At 35.5% G+C, this 20,436-nt stretch overlaps 1 protein-coding gene across 1 annotated transcript in view; it reads right to left on the bottom strand.

Annotated features, from left to right (window-relative positions):
• Window positions 1-218: 218 nt before the first annotated feature.
• Window positions 219-20,436, bottom strand: part of EPYC (epiphycan) — a 23,117-nt gene continuing 2,899 nt past the window's right edge. The window contains exons 3-7 of the mRNA XM_010016097.1: window positions 7,308-7,461; window positions 4,486-4,644; window positions 2,814-3,016; window positions 1,200-1,295; window positions 219-398 (exon numbers count right to left, since the gene is read on the bottom strand). Coding sequence (XP_010014399.1) covers window positions 228-398; window positions 1,200-1,295; window positions 2,814-3,016; window positions 4,486-4,644; window positions 7,308-7,461 — 783 coding nt within the window. The 3' untranslated portion in view covers window positions 219-227. The remainder of the gene's footprint in view (window positions 399-1,199; window positions 1,296-2,813; window positions 3,017-4,485; window positions 4,645-7,307; window positions 7,462-20,436) is intronic.

Here is a 20,436-nt window from a genome sequence, read left to right as displayed (position 1 = left end):
AAAATATTTTTCTTGATATTGCTACACAGCTTGCGGTTGGGTAGATAATGGAGCTTTCTTAGCATTTCATATTATTCTTTGAATCTCAGAAATCAATTTCACTATTAATAAAAGAATTTCCCAAATTAATGAGATTTGGAAAAAATACATCTTTCTTAATGTATCAGTGAGCTAAGAATTTTTCTTTAAAGATTCTTACAATGTACAGTATTGGCTTCTGACAAAGCTTAGATGAGGTTGCCAATTGGCAAACGGGGTAGACACATGTATGCATAAGGTGTTCTGCTCAGGTTGATGGGATTACCATCTAGTCTGATATCTTCAAGAGACTTACGTACATAAGTAAAATCTTTCATTTTGCAGAAAGTGTCTTCATGCATCTCTTGAATGTTGTTATTCTAAAAAACACAATAAACCAGCTATCAGAATAGTCATTTGAAAGTATTTTTTACTCTTTGAAGAAGAATTTATGGATGTCTTTTCACTGCCAACAAGATACTTGTTTGAATCTGAGGAACCAGATTGTTGCTGCAAGTCATCAAAAGAGAAATCTTCCAAACCAGAGGAAAATTTCTTGGCCAATGCAAAGCTTCAAAACTAAGTAACTCAAATCACGTAGCAGAGACAGGCTTTGCAGGAAGGGTCTGGTAGAATTATAGAGTGTTTACATTTCTGAGATCACATGGAAGAGACTTATTAATGCAAATTGGAACCTTCATAGGTCAGTCCAAAAATCATAGAACCATAATTATCATCCTGACAGCTTGTTATGCCTCAACCTGCAAAAGTACAAATCTGCAATCTGATCTGTGACAACTCTTTCCTCACATCCTTTTATATTAGTTTAATCCACATCTGTATATATACAAGGAAAATTTAATGTTTTAGATTTTATTCCTTTGATTTAAATTCCTCTTATATACCTTATCTTCACCAAGCTTTTGTTCTTGTATTTAACCATTTTCAACAATGAATTGCTAGAATAAAGTGTTGTCTGAAAATTGAGACTAAAAAGGTCATTTTCTAAAATGAGGGCTGTCTGAAAATTCTTCCCTTCTCCATTCCTTTCATGGTCAGAAATTGGTGTGGAAAAAGTACAGTTTTGGATAAACAGAAGAAACAAAAAGACAATCATTACCCTTTCCAGTTTTACTTATTATTTGAACATGACAAGTAGAGACATTACTTCTGTAGCTTACCTGAAGATGAAGAGCTTGGAGGCTTTCAGGGAGAGGCAGTGGAATGTGATCCAAGTTATTGTCGGTGATGTAGAGATGCTGCAGTTCATGTAGATCCTAGAGAATGAATAAAGAGGTAGTGGGAATGACAGACATTTTCAAAAATCTCTAGCAAGTAAGCTCAAAATCTATCACTGCAATGAACACCACTGGATACTAAGACATTTTGTTTCAGTATGATATAATTGAAAAGGCAGAAATTCAAAGACAGTCACGAACTTTCACTTGTACAGGCTGAGATCTGTTGCTGTTAAAGATTAGGTGTTTGGATTAAAATGAAAAAAAAGATTTCTTTGAAATCTCTAGGGACTTGAGAATTAGAGATGCAATTTTAGTGATGTTTTTCTGAGGCAGTGAAAAATACTGCCTCTCCCAGTCATTATGCAAAAAGGCTTCTATTATATTTATTTTCTTGCTTGTGTGACAAGCTTACTGAATTTTGCAGAAGTGTATTTATGTTGAAGCAAATTATGACTGTATAAGAAAAGCCTGAGCTAAGAATTTCTCATTTGAATTGAAAAGGTAAATAATTTTTTCCCTTGACTTAGTGAAAGAAGGAGCTTTATCTGGTAATTATAACAATAGTAAGATAAAAAACTGGCTAGCTCAATAAGAATCAATAGAATACTCTCATTTTTGTGCCCTTTTTATACACATAAGTTGTCATTGTACCTAACTGCTTTGAGTTCAGTGCCCTAGTTTAATTCCTACTAACAGAACTTTCAGATATCAGGGTGAAGGTTAGTGGCATATGTGGAAGATAAATGCTGGAACTCCTTCATGGCTAAAATCAGGACAGTGCAGAAGAAAAGGGTGATAGGCCAGAGTCTCAGTTTGGAGGACTGATTTTTTCCCATCATTCCTGTTCCCAACATCTGCCTTGTGTTGGGCTAGAAGGAAATATGATTCAGTAACTGCTGTTGGTTGCTTCATTAAGAACCTGTCTTCCAAAGCAGGAATTCAGAGATGTCTGGTTACAGCTACCTACCTTCTTAGATACAATTGAATATGCATCTAAGCTCTGACATGTGAAGCTAGCCTATATTCCATAAGGACCTCACATTTCACATGCACTTAGGAGCAGTACATGGCTGCTTCTCCCCAACAAATTTCTCTAGAAAGGATGATCACTCACAGGTTCCAATTTCCTTAGTTTTCAAGGTGGAAAAAAAGTACATCCATTTAATGAATAGTCTAGTAAGTTCCCATGTAAATACATGACAAAGTAAGTTTGAAGGAGCAACATCCATGACTTTGCCCTTCCCTTCTACCTACTACATCTAAGGGAACATCAAGCAGATTTCTGGAGTCTTGCTAGTTATGTGGGTAGTTGGTTCATAGGTATAAACATAATGTGCCATCATATGCCTTGTGTGGATTTTTGTAAAGAAGAATAGAAAGGGTTTCTCATTTTAGCTGATAGAGCTTATATATAGTGCTCCATCTTTATAGATTACCCAGCTGGTGCCTATACTCTTAATGGTTTTACTACTGCAGATGGACACTTAGGCTGCTCTTCTGTCCACTTCCTTTGTAAAGAGGAAGAAAAGACTTTCCCATCAAACCCAGACTTACTTTAAATGCCTCATTACGTATTCCTTTGCGACCAAGTCTGTTCTTACTAACATCAATGAATGTTAAGGTAGATGGTAACTCAGGGAGTTTCCTTATCCTATTATCACGAAGCACCAACTCCTGAAGTTGGGGCAACCTCCAGAAGGCATCTTCATGAATCTCTGATATAAAGTTTGCAGTCAAATCAATCCTCTTTAAATTGTCTAGTAGAGATATAAAATAGAATAGACATGTAAGAATGTATTTCCTGAAAGTTCTAAAAAAGAAAAAAGCAAATAGTTTATTTAAATTGCAGGTGAAGTGTTTAGAATCAGACCCATTCCTAACCCACTATGTGACAGGTTTTTTTCTCTCTCTCAGCATAAAATATAATAATCCATATTTGAACAGTTCTCCTTAAAAAGGGAACCAACCTCTCATTCTCATGCTGTTTAGAACTGCTTGTGTTATTCTTCATACATCATTTAGTGAAAAATTTTGAAGTTAATAGTTTTAAAATTTCTGTGTTTTCTGGAAATATTTAAATAGTTATCATTTGGAAAAAACACATTTAAAAAAAATATATTCTCTACCCCCTTGTGTCACATGTTTGTTTGTTTTCAACATTTTCCTCAATGTATGAAATTTAATGTATTGACTTTTATCTAAAATACACTCACTTTTTCCAATCAAAAAAGAAAAATTAAACTTCTTCTTGGCAAAAGAGAACAACATCTAAAAATCAGTGCATTAATATACATTAATTTGAAATGTATCATTCTGTTGTTTACTTATATTTTCCATCCAGATTGTTTTTCATTTTATTTTATTCTTATGCTAACAGCATATTTTTGCCTAAATACATTTTATCTCTTCTTAGAATTTATTTCCCTTGCTTGTTTATACAGCAAACATGTTCCTTCCCAACCTTCATCTTCGTTTGAACAAACCAAACCCTTCTAGTTTTCTTTCATAAAAGGATCTTTGCCTTTCCCTGTGTTATTGGAGACACTGATTCCACACTTATCATGAAATCAGTAAGCATTAGTTATACAAAGCTGAGTCTAAAACAAAGAATATGGCTTTATATTCAAACTGGTGAGTGCATAGCATTCCCTCTCCCTAAACAGGGTAGGCCGAGTACTTCCTGACAAAATCAGGTATCTTTAAGAATCTTAAGCAAGAAATGTGACAACATAAGGTTTCCAAATCACCAGTTTTAGGCCACAAATAGTTTTACATTAGCAGTTTTCATTTACTGAGGATTTTCCAAGATAATTCTGGAGCAAACCAATGAACATATACTTTAAAGGTAAAATTGAACATTAAATCTTTCTTTTTACACAGATATTTTGCAAATAATTTAAAGTATGTCCACCTAAGAACTGATCTTGTTTAGGAAAACAGTACTTTCTTTTATGCTACAAATATTCTATGAGGTATGGCAGTTTTTTCTACCTTTCTAAAGATGATTGCAACTAAGAGCAAAAAAAATACATGAACATTGTTTTTTCTAATAATTCAAAAATTTGACAATCTGTATTTAAAGTATTGACCTTTACATTCAAAAGTATCAAGCAACCTATCCATACCGTCATCAAACATTACATAAAATGAATCACTATGTCTTAGATTAGTATGAGCCAGAAATAACAGAAATTAAAGGTAGTTGCACTAATACTACTATCCATACTTAAGTTAGCAAAGTCATTTCTGTTGATTTTCTTGATTCTGTTGTAGCGTGAGTAGAAATATGTGGTTTTCTTAGGCAATGGTGGAACAGCATCAAGTTCATGATCATCACAGTAGACTGTGGTCCCTAGGCATGTACACAAAAGGCAAGTGGGAAGACCTATCAAAGAATTTGAAAGAAAACAGTTTGTTACAAAACAGATGTACAAAAATGGTATGCAAACAAAATGCTCACCTAAGCACATAGTAAGATTTTGTTAATGATAAAGTTCACTTCCATTCTGTTTTGATTACATCATGTAGTTATGAAAAGAAAGTGAATCAATTCTGCTTAAAACTATTTTTTCTGCCTATGCCCATTAGAAAGTCATTTAACTTGTTCTGATACAGTGTTTCTCAGACTACAAAAATAGAATATTAGGTGACAGCAGCCAATCAAGATCAATTTCCCTTTTAACAGACAAGTGCTCACTTCCATCCAGATGGAGAAATATCAGTTGATGACTGAAGCTTGTTATGATTTCCCAAACTTGGTTCTGTAAATAATATTTCTGAATAATTTATAAAGAAATCAATATTTTCTACAGAGCTATGGAGAAGAACCTCAATTTCCTCTGCATGTTGTTTAATCATGTTTTCTGATTCAGAAATTTAACATCATGAAAAATTTTTCTGTCAGTCTAAGTTAAGGTAGCTTGGAGATCAAGTTAACAAACATTTCATTACCAACAGAAGTTCATGAAAATGAAAAATTAAGTCATTTCGTCTCAGTCACAAAACTGCATGAAAACCATGAATTCAGAAGTTTTCTTTGATGGTACTGTTCGAATTTGGTGAGGATTGTGACACTGACTGGTTTGTCTGAATGGCATTTTTATTCAGGAAATGTTGTTAGCTATTGTGAGTGTTGAATTTTTGATACATCTTTTCTTTGATTATGGGTATAAATAAGCATATCTGTTTCTCATCCTTTAATTCCATAGAAATGCTTTTCTGTTTCATGTTTTCCTCCTCATTGTAGCAGATGGCTGTTTTGTTGTTCTGGTTACTTTACAAAATAGTAGCATAGTAAATGAGTACTAAAACTTTTTTTCTCCAGACCAGTTGTGCTATATAGATTTGCCTTCTTAATCTGTGTTAGTTACCAACAGACAGCAGTAACTAACTAAAGGGTGGGCTATATATGTGGTGTCTTTTCAGGCAAGAATAAAGAGTCAGTGACCAGAGTACTCTTTTATTTATATATATCTACTTTGATATCCAGGAATAACATTTCTGGAGAGATAAGACTTTTTGTATATTTTCCCTAACTTCCTCCACGAGACAGTTTAAATTAGCTACATGGAGCAAGCCTGACACAGGGAGAAAATAAACTGTCACACATTGAACCATTCCAACAAATCTAGGCCTAAATGGATGTGGAGTTTAAGATAGCTGACATTTTTTGAAAATATTGCAACATAGTACAGGAAGAAAGTTTCCCTTTCTGTCCAATTTTTGATCTTGGAGGAGTGTTATTTGTCGTTTATGGCTGATGTAGACTGAAAAAAGACAGACGTATGGGGAGGATACAGAAAGATATCAACAAGAAAAATGAACTTGGCTTGAAGTTCCTGAGCCTTGTAGTCTTCTATCCAGCACCATGCCAAGAACAGCAGCAACATCTGATGGGAAAATATGTTGCTGAAAAAAAATAAAGACACAAAAAAGATCTAGTTTGATATGTTACAGCCTTGAGACTCCCATGCACGTCTTTAGTTGATGCACTAGTTGATTTGCATTCAGTGCTCAAAAATGTTGACAGATACAGAATTCATGATATGTAATATACTTGAAATGTTTTGTAACATCCTGCAGCTTTCAAAAGTGAACAAAGTTGTGTGGGTTTTTTCAGAACTCCCCTGGTAAATTCTTGTTTCCATTTTTATTAGTTTTGACATCAGTGTTTGTTGTTCTGGTTTGGGTTTTTTTGCCTGGTCAAGGCTCACCAGTAATATATATAAAAACAATACTAGGAACTTCTCTTCACTGAAGACACAGTTTTGTAAGCATGAGTTTTTTGGTTTGTTTTTTTTTTTCCCATTTGTCTTCAATGGCATCTAGTTACAGTGTTAAGAATAGTAAAAAGTAAGATTTTCCTGTCATTGTATGTTCATCACGATACAACACAAACACCCATCACAGCTGTGGATAGCTCTAGTGAGCTTCAATTACAAAAGTTTAAAATAGCTGCTAACAAATGCCAGTTATTAACATGACAGTGTTTGTGTGGGAAAAAGACAGATTGTATTTTAAAATTTTAAATCCTCTGTGAGATGTAGAAAGTCCTTATTTCACTACTGCTAATCAAAAGAACAGAAAATCAGCTTAATCCAAAATTTCAAAATAGCTCCTTCAAGTTTCACAGTTTCTCTTTTTCATGGTCAAAAATTCGACAATTTTAATGTATTTTGTATGAAAAAATTTATAAAAAACATGCAATAAATCATCATAAAATAAAGATGGTTAGTAATGATATTGAAACCTAAGCCAATAAAAAAATACTGGTAACATTTGCCAATCGTTAGCAAATTTTAAAATTGCGTGTAAGAATTAAGTAAAATTTTATTTGAAAAAAACTTCATTGGCACAGTTATTTTCATAGTGAAATAGTATGAAAACATTTTGACTAGGCACCTACTGGACTTCAGGTAGGCATGCTATATCTCTCTGCAGTAAGAGAGGTACAGGAATAATATACTTCCTTTACATTCATAAGCAAGCAAAATGGGCTTACTCAAAAGCATTTCTACACACACAAAACTAATATTTCTTCTTACTAACCCTCTTGAGTTTGGGGTCCAAGAACCCCAGACCCCTGTGCTGAAGACCCATCAATTAATTTTGGTGTTGATGCTTCCTCTTCGGCTTCTTCACTCAATGATGCAGAAGAATAACTCTCTTGAATTATAGAAGGTAGTGCTGTCCCAATCTCTGTCTAGGAAAAATTAAAAGGGAACAGGAAATATTACTGTTTATTTCCACTGACAGCTGTTCTTCTTCCAGTTATTCATATTCTCCCACTAGAGGTCACATATGTTCTGAGGTTTAGTGCTTGTTCTGCATTTTATCCCACAGCTATAATGAATTCTGATGATGTATAAGCAATTCATGATCTCTGACATAATTAATCACTTTTTACCTCAGTGTTTCAAATGTTTTGTTGTATGCATACATGCATATACTTCATTAGTGATAATAAGTGCTAACAAAATGCTTTTTCCATATTTATTTAAAGTTAGATGTGTGACAAAAATGATATATTCTGTGTGACAAATGAAAACTTGCTGTGAAGCATCAAAGAAACACAAGTCATTTGACCATAAAATTGTAAATTGTCCCAGCATAAATCTAAATGTAATGTAGCTGTGCAGGCTCTGTTTTAAGAATACTTACATACTTTAAAAATCTTATTTTCTAAGAATTATAAAGTCTAAGTTCTCAAACTACTTGCTAACACACTGGCAGTGTTTTGAACAATATTCTTGGCAGACCCTTTCATGCAACTAGAAACATTTTCCCTTCTCCACTCAACATAATTAGTCAAACCAGTAAATTTTATTGTGTTAATTTTAATTCTAAAGATTAATTCTGTTGATTTTGCTATAAGACAACTTCAGGATAAAAATACAGATGTAGAATTTCTCTTGCATCATATTACCCCATAAATACCCTAGAGTATTGCAAACTTGACAGGTTTGTTAAAGAGGGGTCCTCATTTGCAGAGGAGTGGTTTATTATAATCACCTAGACACTAAAAATCCACGCTAACTGTGTCACATTTGCAAGTTACTTTACCACTGCATCTTGATTTCTCCAAGTGTAATAACATTGTTTGACCACACTAGGGCCTCCTTTGAAAATGCATTTTTTACTTTTAAAATCCCAGACAATTAACTAATGTCCTTATACGGTTTTGCACATCGCAGGTAGAAGTTAAGTAATATGTCTGCCCCTGTGGCTGCTTCACCATTGTGTTGCAGTTAACACTCCTTACCCTATTCCTAAGGCATGGCCAAAAATAGCAGTTCTATCACAGTATTCTTATCCCAGGTGCAAAGGCACTGAAGCTTAAAATTATGCTTCAGCAAAGATTGTTCACCTTCTAGCACACCACCACCATAAAACTATTGAATCCTAAGTTTTTCACTTCACCAAAATCTCCTTTCTTGAGATCACCTCCCAAATACCACTGGCTTTGCTTTCTCCATGGAGAACCAGATGTTGAAATCACTCACACTAGTGCTCATAAATTCTAGTTGTAAAAGACAGGTAAAAACATATTGCATCCAGACTAGATAAATAGTTAGGATTTTTTAGATTAATCTTTCTATGTAGACTATAAAAGTCAAAGGAAGAAACACACCTGAGATCTGGGTCCAAAGCACAAGCAAAGCCTTTGCTATATTCTGTTCCCTATTTAAATCTCTTAGTTTAATTATGTAATATTCAGCAAGTAGTTATTTTTGTCTTATTATTCTGGACAGAGTAGGTTTTAAATATATTTATGTGAAATACCTACATACATTTGTCTGTGCATATATATATTTACTACAATTTTGGAAGATAACCCTTTACCCTTCATTGTAGACTCTGGATCTTTGGTGTAGCCACATATCATCACTAGCAGTATTAAATATTATGATCCTGGACTGAACATCTAAATAACCATCTAAAATTTACATTTTTGCACAGAAATAATTTGGTTTAAGTTATATAGTGGCCATATCTTCAAATATTTTGCATAAATTAGTTTCTCTGAAGTGAAAGAATATGGAAGCAACGAAAAAACCTGGAAGAACTCTGAACCTCACAGACTCAGATTTTGACTGAGCACACTTCAGGTTTTCAGTATATTCTGTAGCTGTATTCCAATAAGCCATAGATACTATTATTTGGTAGGGTTTATGAATAAAAATTCCCCGATATGGTTGCTAGTATCATAACTTTGCAAAATGAAGGGTGATCAATGGATCAAAATGAAATTCAGCTGAACTCTGAGTAACCTGTTGGTGTAAATAAAAGTGAGGATGTACCTTGTTGCTTTGTGCAGACAAACACACAATGTTCCCATCTGCAGCACTAAAAGTGAGACAGCTTAACCAGTAATGGACTTGGGGACAAATCAAAAAAAGACTTTGGGAACAAAGGAAATGTGACAGATGTTCTCCAAATGGAGGAAGCCTAGAGGGAGAGATGCATTCCAGACTTTCATTGACCCACGGTAGTACTGTACTAAAGTGTTTGCACATGCTGTCTACTTCTTCACCAGTTTCGTGAAATCAGCTAAAATTCTCTGTCCCAAACGTTGGGACAAAATGCAGATTTGTATGCATTTTCTGTGGCAGTTCTAATGAAAATAATATTCTGGAAAAGAGCATTTTCAAGATACAGTTTATAAACAGGCTTCAGACCTAAGATAAAGTTCCTTTCACTTGTCATGGGATTTGGGTCATCTACGCTGACAACCATTTCTCTGAATATTTGAGGGCATATTTCATGAAGCTTAACTATCTTGGGATTTGTGATTTGCTTTATGTTTTCTTGAGTGTTTTTAGTTGATTAATCACTGTAGCTGTTGGGTACCAAAGAAGAAGTAATAACTTCTAGTATTTCTGCTTCTAGACTGTTATCTCCTTCTTATTACAGGATGTGATCTCATTTTGGACATGCACAATTGTAAGTCTCCGCATAGTTTCCTTGCCAATATACTAAATCTGGGTTCTAGAGAAACTGTTGCAAGCAGTCAGCATTGTCAATTCCATCTCTTGCACCAGTTGTGACTGTCATAAAAAAATACAAATTATTACAGTGAATTTAATGACATTGCCTTTTTTACGGTAGTAATGGAGTACGAGTTCAGATATACATGTACTACATACCAGACCCAGAGCATAAACAGTGTTTGTTTGTTCTACATATGGAGTATGTATATATATATATATAAGTACATATGGAACCAGTAACCTAAAGGTAAAAGTCTGTTTCCCATTAATGGTGATCTGATCCATGAAGCTTTCTATCTTTTACATTTTTGATAAATCACGCAAGAGTATAACAAGACAAAGATGTTTCTTGGACTATATGCCCTACACAATGACCATCTTCCAGATGCTTGTTGATTTTTGGCAACATGGACTTATACTAAGAAATTGAAACAAAAATAATTCTATATCATTTAATAGTATTATTTTTCATAGGGTTCTGGAGGGTTTGGGGCTGGGGTTGTATAAAAAAAAGAAATACAATAAAGCTTGGGGTTTTTGCCAACAGTTGCAAGTCTTCAAATTGCAATCACCCTGTCAAGCCAAATTTAATGCATGTCATAAGAAAACATTGACAAGGGATCACATCACCTACCTTTAAACATCTAACTCTGTGGCTAGCAGTTACCCTTCTCTGTCTTTGAAATTAATCAAAAGATTTAGAGGATATCAGTGAAGAATACTAGCCACAGAGTATGCCAGAGGAGATGATTGATATCTTTCTTAAGATTGCACAGAGCATCTCTTTCCCCATCCTATATTTATCTATCCAATGTGACTACATTTACAAATGAAACTGCTTAATGTCGATGGCCAATTTAGAGGCACTTTCAGATCAAGAAGTAACAAAAGTCAAAAGCACAGAAATCTGAACATATCAAAGAGCAATAAAATATAATTGGTAAAAGTCAACTTGTAACTTCAGTCATCCGTAGGCTAGGCATTTAGTCTACGCTACCATCCTTTCACAGCCGACAGAGAATGAGAGAAAACTTCTGGAAAGCAGCTCCAACCACTGACCACAGATGCTTCTCTTAGGATGGGTTCTTTAGGTATCTGTCTCTCATCATTGGCTGAAAAGAAGGTGAGACAAATCAAAAGGTCTTTTAAGACTGGAAATGGTTCAGAAGGCTGAACTCTGTGTGTGGTGAAATACCAGTAAGAAGAAAGAGTATCTGTGGACTAAGAGTCAGTAAGGGTGGAGCAGAATACAAATGTAGAGAAATGCAACCTATATGAGGATTATAGACCCACATAATCTATGCAAAGTAATAAAATACAGAAAATAAATAGATTTAAAGAGGAAATCAGCAAAGCTGGAAACCATAATTTGCCATATTTCTCTTCTAAGGTGGTGTAATTCCAGTGTTAGATGTTTTATTTATTGATTTATGTTTGTATCTTTTAGGATCAAAGTTGATGTATTACATGTAGTAAGTTTAAATCCACAGAAGCATCTGAAGTGTGTCCTGTTTCATTGCTTCTTTTATTGCAAAAAATATACTTAAAAAACACAAATGGCATTTCAGAACTCAACAAGAGACCTAATTCTCTTGTTATAAACTTGAAGGAATGGTTGTACCACACACTGACCCATCAAAAGGAACTAGTTTTCCCCACAGCTGTTCTGAAATTACCAAAGGCTTACAAGAAAATATCTAATTATGGTAGAGGTTTTCGGTTTGTTTTCCTTTCCAAAAGTGGCTCATACTTATTTCTTCTTGAATTTTGCATTTAAGGTCTTCTTTTGTCCTATTGTTCTATCTTAAAAATAAATATATCTGTGAACCATTGCATGTTAAATGCAATAAATACTTAAGATGCAAATTATGCAGCTCAGATAAATTGTCCTTTTCTTCTACAGAGCTACATAAATAAGTTGTGTGGAAAAAATAGTGCAACAAAACTCAGGGGGATCTTGGGGAAGGAGAAGGTGGTATTTGTTTACAAATTTCATCAGTAAACTGATTTCACCTACTCATACTCATTCTCTCAGATTTTAATCCCATGTACATTTACAGCCACATATTCCCATACACCTAAATGTGTATGTCCTAGTGGTCTGGCCAGGATTGCCTGTGTTCAACAAGGAAGAGAACGGATACAAGCTGCTGGGTCCTCTTAGTGCCTCTGGGATTCTTCTTGACAGGCATTGAAAACTAACCTTTGGGCAGTTATTCGTCTCCTGTAAGATTCTCCTGCTGTCATGGGGTGGCTGTCTTCCTCAGACTCTTGGATACTCCAGTATCTGTTCCTCTTACGTCTGGTTGATGCCCATTGCCTCCTTTTCCTCATTGGGAATGTGATTTCATGATGGCTCACAGGGAGAGGAATGGTATATATTGTATTCTACATCTGTATTTCCTGTCTACTTGTGGTGAGATGAAAGGTTTTCACCAAGAAGCCATCTGTGCTGCAATGTTATCAGGGTGCAGGACCTTCGTTTTTGCCATAAACAACATATTCCTCAGTTTTGCTTCTGGGAACAGTGTTCTGGAAGTGGTGCAGTTGAGTACAGTGTCCTTCTTACTAATGAAGATAATTTTTTTAACCCTTTAAGCCTTCTAATTTTTTTTTAAGTTATGTTGTTGTTTCTGTTGGGTTTAACACATGCATACATACATAAATTTCTATTCATACTTTAGTCAGACAAACCTTAATGTTTAAGTTACAGAACTCTAGAGTTGTAACCTAGTTCTCCAGAAATTAATTTCTGTGGCTTCAGTCTTGGAAAATACAGGTAGAATCTCAAGTTCTTTTGATTAGTCTTAGACAGAGAAGTAGTCTTTTTAGCACCTTGAACACAGAATATCCTAAAACTTCTTGTCTTAAAAGCAAGTGTATTTATTTCATTTCTGATTTTAGCTGAGTAAAAAATTTATTCTACACGGCATTGCTAAAAAAATTTTACTTACTAATTCTGTTGTCTGAGGATGAAGAAATTTGATATAAATTGAGCTAATTTGGATTTCCCTGAGTCAAAGTCTCTTTCCAGCACTATATTTGAAATTATAGATTTTGTTTCTAACATTCTGCTTTGAGGGCTATGCAATATCTAAGCCTACAAACAGCAGACACTTTTCTTTGAAATGGTGCTGAAGTTTTGCCAGACATAAAATTTCAAAGAGAAATATGTCAGTTTTAGAAATTGCACTACTTTAAAGCACAAAAGAACTGAAAACTAGTCCTCGCTATTTAATAAAGATTTCCACAGGAGCTCCCACTGATCCAAGCCACATACACAGCCAAACAAAGTTGGACATCACTCAGAGACCAGAGCATCTACCAGAAACACTGCCAGCCCTCAGACCTGTGGTAAGGAGCTGTCTCAGATCAATTTCCAGAGCTCAATGTAAAGTAGGGTTCAGGGTCTCAACCATATTTCCTCACACAGTCCAGGCAGACCAGACATTACTGGAGCTGAACATGCATTTGCCTAGTTCACCAGCCCCTCTTTTCCTAAATGCACTGTGATTGCTTTATTTTAAATTTAAATCCAAATTAAACCCAAACAGTATTAGAAACATGAACAAAAAGGACTAGATTCACTCCACTTTGTATAATGTCTCATTGCACTCCTGGTGCAGACAGTGGAGGAAGAATCACCTCCTGAGGGAGGTTCGGCACACATATGTTCTGAATGAACTCCCTAAGGTGCCTGTCCATCTTCTCTTGACTGTAAAAGAGACAATAGAGGCAACTATTTTTTTACTAGCCATCAAGGCTGAAGTGTGGTGTCAAATCTGCTCTTCCTTCAAATTTCTACAGCTTATAGTGCAAAGACGTTTTGTCTGATTTGATCCAATCCAGTACGTGCACATAGCCTGCAGTGATACAGACAGACTGCTCACAAGCTGCTGTATCTCCAGAACTAGAGAAGTTGTTAATAGTTTAGGTTTGTCTTCACAGTGTGGACTGTCATGCTATATAGAAACATCCTGCCAGTGTAAGATCAGTTAAAAATTGTATAGTGACAGGTCCAGAACATGAAGAAAGAGCTGAGGACAAGGTGTGATATATTTCCTGCCACTCGAAGGGACATTCTACATCATAATGATAGACATTGCTACACAACTCTGCATATCAAAGAAGGAATTATAATAGCACAGTACTTTTTTCTGCACATTATTTTTTTGTACTTCATAATTTTTCTTGAACTCGTGGTCTGAACTCAGTCCATGATTGATAGCTGCAGCTATTATATCAAAGCTACTATTTCCCTTTCTATTAATAAGGCCTAGGTCAGGAGTGGAAATTGAAAAACAGAAATTGAAACTGGTTCAAGCTTAGGTCTCCCATAAAGAAAGTCAGAGCCAAAACCATTCTCGAGAAATAACATTTAAAGTAAATTTTCAAACCCCAGATTTCTGTGATGTCACATTAGGGATTGTGCTGCTATGAAATATGTACTATTACTGCAATATCATTTCTATACTATTTTTTTCTTTAAACAAAACAAAAAAAAATTGTACAGTCATTAAATAGAACAGCTATTCTGATACTAGTGGACAGTCTACCAAGTCTTTAAGCATGTACAAGGTATTAAGTTGCATCAAGGACTTGAGGGAAAGAAATACCGTGAAGTTTTACTGAGCTAACTCAGGTGCCTGATATATAGTGTGCAGCTAAAGATTCAGGAATAAATTTCATTAGAGCTTTACAGTTGTGCATGCTCTGAAGATATCTCTTCATTTCACTCTCTGGGAATGAGGCACTTCCCCACTTCAGTAATTCAAAGAACCCATCTGCTAAATTTGCACAAGTTTTTTACTCCAGCTCAGATGAAAACAAAGGTGCTGGTTCTTCGTTCAACCAAGGAAGAGAGTAGAGACATAAGCTGCTAACCTGAGGAGACTTGCATTCCAAATTCCCCTGTTCCAGAAGACTTCCTAATCATCAAATGACAGCCGGAGGAGAGTTTGGATGAGCTGTTCAAACAATGACATAATGCAAAGAGGCAAAACTCATGGCAGAAGGAGAACAAATCAAAGGAAACATGATTATTTAGCCTAATATGAAAGACCTCAGACTTTTTCAAAGGATTATTAATGTCCCATGCATTAGATAATCACTAAACATGAACAAAGATAGAAAAAGACTCAGAGTAGACTCAGATCAGAACCACAACACTCCCCCTTCTGAGCTGTATATCAAACCACTCTGGATTCTGTTTCGATTGGTTCTAAAATGACTTTTATCTTAAATGATTTCTAAATGGGGTAGAAGTGCACGTTATTTAACTTGACATTGTTCAGAAAAAAACATACAGCCATAGATATCATTTAGGAAATGGGGGTAATTTTCTAAAATATCTGTGTCTTTGTTTCATACTTCATGTCAGTAGGCATGATGCACATTACTTCTTTCTGTCAGAAGTCACAACTTGAAGACAGGACGTGGGGGAGGAGGGAAGTTTAAGTGATCAGGGAAATCAAGGTAGCAAGCATCTACTGTGAAAGTTCTATGTACTCGCACTATGGAGTTTCAGCTGTCACCTCTCTCAAAGGAATTTCAAATATTGTGATATGACACATTTTACAAAGCCATTGCATATCCACCTTGAAGTCTCATTTAATCAGATACCTGACACAAAGATAAAAAAAGCAGTGTAAGTCTCTCAACACTGCAGCGTCAAGAGGGAGTTCTTGCACAATAAGACCCATCTTCATGGGTGTTACAGCAACAACAGAGATGCTTTGTGTGTATGTGCACATTCATATAAGTGGAGGGGTGTGTATGGCTCAAGTTCTGAGCTTTATGCAGGCACCTGAATATTTTATCAGTTTAATTCAAATTCAGCAAGCTAATGCAGGCTCAAATATTAGGCTTTCACAGTTCTTGTTTCTGATTATTTTGTGTATCTACTTTCTAGCTCACTTCTGTGTGCTCAGACCCAGATCAATGTGAATTAAATTCCTTTTTTTTTTTTTCTGGTTATTCAGTGCTAGGATAGCTCCTTTGCTTCTCAACCTCACTGATAGCCTAGCTTATTGATGAAAATATTTTTCTGATGCCCCTATATTTTCACTTCTTCTTTTTCTAACTTAGCTTTTCCTACCTGAAGGAAAATGGACTGGTTATGTTTAACATGCACTGTAATCAAAAGTTTGCACTATCATTTTATTTGACATTAGTAGTTGATATACAGTGTCTCTCTTGACAATTTGTTTTTCTCACACACTATCAAAGTAAATTCTTAGCTTCAAAGAGGGAAAAAATAAGCTTTCTTTTTTACCAGTGAGAAGCTTACACAAGAATGCTTTTGACAGTCTGCCTTGATTGTATCCATTTTAAAAAAAGGAAATCTGTCTTTGTATATGTTTGCAGAACAGCTGGGACAATGAAGACCCAGTCTTGACTGGGGCCTCTGATCCCTATCATGATATAAATATTTATTGAAAATAATAATGAAACTTACTGTGAAGAAAAGGAGCAATATAGCAGCTCATGTTTATACTGTTGCAACTGTCAGTTTAAGAAGATAAAACCAACACAAAGCTTGTATACTATCTTACAGTGACATTCCTTTGAAGTCTCTTTCTCCTTTAGGACTTTGGAACTTCTTCCTTGGTCACAGGTTTTTCTTTTTTACATTGCCTTTTTTAACTATTATCTGTGCTTTCACAGTTGATACTATTCTCTCTAAAGTATCTATACACATTTTATTTCTGAGTGATATATTACTTAAGCTTTTTTAAAGTAACAATTTCTTTTGGGATGCAAAGTTTCAGCTACATCTTCCATATCTTACCAACCTGAGAACTTGAAACCACAGATTTTGTAGCCTACACCGATCTAACAGATGACAATGCATAGCTTTGAGTAAAGGTTCAATACAATTCTTCTAAGTAATTCATAGCCACAAGTATTTGCAATAAAAATGTACACATATTGAATACAGTGAAAAGAATGCAAGGAATGAAACAGATCTGCTAATGTGACATGGTTTAATGGTGGACTTGACAGTGCTAAGTTAACGGTTGGACTCGATGATCTTAAAGGTCTTCCAGCTAAAATGATTCTACGTTAGCAGTCAATGCTAGATAATCTCTGATTTCTCTTGTTAAGTAACTTTTCCAAACCTCAGTTATTCTAAAATCTGTGAAAAAAATAGAGAAATTTCAAGCAGAAAATTATCAACAGCTGTTATCTAGATAAAATTTCTTAGAAAAAAGTTTGCAAGGCAATGAAGTGTGTGTTTATATACATGCATACACTTCATTTTTGGCATATGTACTTCACAAAGAAAAATACTTCCAGAGTATGAGAAGTAGAAAAGAAGTCATGAACTTGGCTTCAGTCACTCTTAATTAACTTTAATAAGCTGAAATTTTAGTGCTAAGCCTGAGATGGGTAGCTAGGGTCCATTTAAAGTTATCTGAGGAAGGTAGGTATATTGGGTCTGGCTGGGATGGACTTAACTTTCCCCACAGTAGCCTTTATAGTGCTGCACTTTGCATGTGTATCTAGAAAGGTGTTAATAACACACAAGTGTTTTGGTTACTGCTAAGCAGAGCTCACACAGCATCAAAGCTGTCTCTCCAGCACCCCTACCCAGCCCAAGGCTGGTAGTCTGAGGGTTGTCAGGGGATTGGCAAGAGGTTGGGAGGGAACATAGCTAGAACAACTGACCCAAACTGACGAAAGGGATATTCCGTGGCATCAGCAATAAAAACTAAGAGAAAGGAGGTGGGGAGCAGGGGCAGTCTTTGTTATTAAGACATTTGTCTTCTGAAGAGACAGCTACATGCATTGGGGCCATAGTTTCCAGGAAGTGTTTGGACATCACCTGTTGATGGGAAGTAGAGAAAAGATCTGATTTGCTTTGCTTTGCTTTGCTTCTGCACACAACCTTTGCTTTTCTTCATTAAATCACCTTTTTATGTCAACTCACGAGATTTTAATCTTAATTTCTTCCTCTATCCCTCTGAGGAGGGGGAGTGAGAAGGCAACTTGATGGGCTCCTGGCAGCCAGCCAATGCACCACAATAGATATCCCAATAGAATGATTCATACTTGTCTTGGAGGATGATCTTGGGATGCAGCATCTAATTTTAGCCAGATGGAATGAAGGAAAGGAGTCCCTCCCCAGTTATCCCTTATTTTGGTGGTTACACATCAAATAAGTGATTACAGTACCCAACAAGTAACATTCTGGAAAGGACATACTGGCATAGGCACTTTAGATTAATTCCTTCAGATGAACAGGTACCTGCCTAACTCCCATTGAAATTAACTGGAGCAACACACAGAACACATCTGACATCCTAGCACCATTCAGTCTCCTGGACCTGCTGAACATCAGTTGGATGCACAACCTTGGAAAAGTTTGTATTTCTCAAATGAGTCTATAAATATGTTAAACAGAATCATTTCTTTTGCACATAGCTGAATTTTAAAATCTTAAACTGAAGACAACAACAACTGAAAATGCTGTTTTGGGTTTTTTTTTTTTCCCCCCCAATATTTCAGAAGATGAAAAACATGATTCAAAGTCTCTAAAAGGAAATGCAGGTCTTAAATCAGAGCTTGAAGAGTTACTGTACACAGGCAGGCCTGCTGTTTGGGTCTCTGTGGTATTACTCATCATTTAAGCTATGCATAATAAAAACTAACCTGTGACCTTGAATAAATAGTGGGCTTTACACATAGAGCCACTTGTGTAGTTCACATCTTCATGATGCAGAATTGCAGGGAGGGACATCATAAGCACGATCAAAAAATCAAATGCATTGTGTTTAAAACTTGGGTGACATCAATAATATTCAGAGTCTAAAAGACGACATGCAAGACTGAAATGCATATCTATAAAACCTGCTTGATTTCTACAGCACTGAGCACTCTGAGCTCTCCTGGGTTTAGGGGAATTGTGAATGCTTAGGTTTGTTTTGGGTGGGACATGGTAAAAGGAATGTAAGCAGAAAAAGATTTTGGCTAAGCATCTAGGAAAAAAAAGGTTCACACAGGGAGGTCCATCCATATGCAAAGTAGCATTCATTCCAAGTGCTATGATGGATGACTTTCATTTGAATTTTAAGAAGGCTGCGAAGAGCTAAGTAATGGGACACAATCTTTCTCCAGAAAAGAAATTTACAAGACAAATGAAAAGACTTTTGGACTCTGCCTTTTTAATGCTTCCTTAAAGAAATCAACCTATGATAGGACCTGTTGTATTTTTTTGTTGTTGAGTGCAATATTGATCATCCTGAATTTCCTTTCAGATGGCAAAGAATCACAGGAGTCTTGCCTTGTCTCTGTCCTTTACCCAGAGACTCGGAAAGGGGCTATTATGTGTTACAGTGTCTTAGGACCTCGCAGAAAGAGGACTGCACAGGAAAATCCCACCTACCATTCAATGCATTCCTAAGAAATCTACTGTTTAAATGAGAAAATCTCTGTAGTGAAGCATATACAAAATAACTTCACCCATTTCTGGGAAGGAAGCCATTTCTGTAGGACTAATAAAGGCATCTTTTTTAAGAGCAAAGAAAGACAGCGTGAAATAGAAAAAGCACCAGTATCCAGTCCTTAAAAGTGTAGTGATTTTATCTGGGAAGAAATCTCAAGCTCATGGGTATGTAAAGAGCTTTGATTCTGCATTGCACAGGGGATCATGCTAAAGTCAAAGTAATTTCCTTAAAGAAAATTTCTTTTCAGTCCTTAGATGAGAAATATTATTTTGTCTACACTGTAAGTTCCTGATCTTAGTGCAAACTTTGAGATTACTTTTTATATATATATTTATTCTTAAATTGTCTCTGTCCTCTGATTTCAAGGCTACTACCCAATTTTGATTTCACTTTGATGAATGACTAGATCCTGTCCCTGCTGCTGCAATCATGAATCACTCAAAGGAACATAATAGTATGAATTACGTACTATTATGTGAAAAAGTACTAAAATATTGTGTGTAATAGCAAACTCCCAAAATTATTATTTAAATGTTATATTTTTCACTGAACTTCTATCCCACGCAATCCTGAATCATACAGTGCATATATCACCTTCAGGGAAGTTGTGTCCATGTCTAAGCAGCAGAGTGAGAGTAAAATTAATGTAGCCTTTGAGTAACGTGGGAAGTATAGAAACACAGGGGGAGAAGAGGGCATTCAAGTGAAAATACTCATACTGTAACAAAATTTCAGCAG

The sequence above is a fragment of the Nestor notabilis genome, unplaced genomic scaffold (assembly GCF_000696875.1).
Source record: "Nestor notabilis isolate BGI_N333 unplaced genomic scaffold, ASM69687v1 scaffold23886, whole genome shotgun sequence".
Lineage (NCBI taxonomy): Eukaryota > Metazoa > Chordata > Aves > Psittaciformes > Psittacidae > Nestor > Nestor notabilis.
This window is presented reverse-complemented; position numbering and strand designations above follow the sequence as displayed.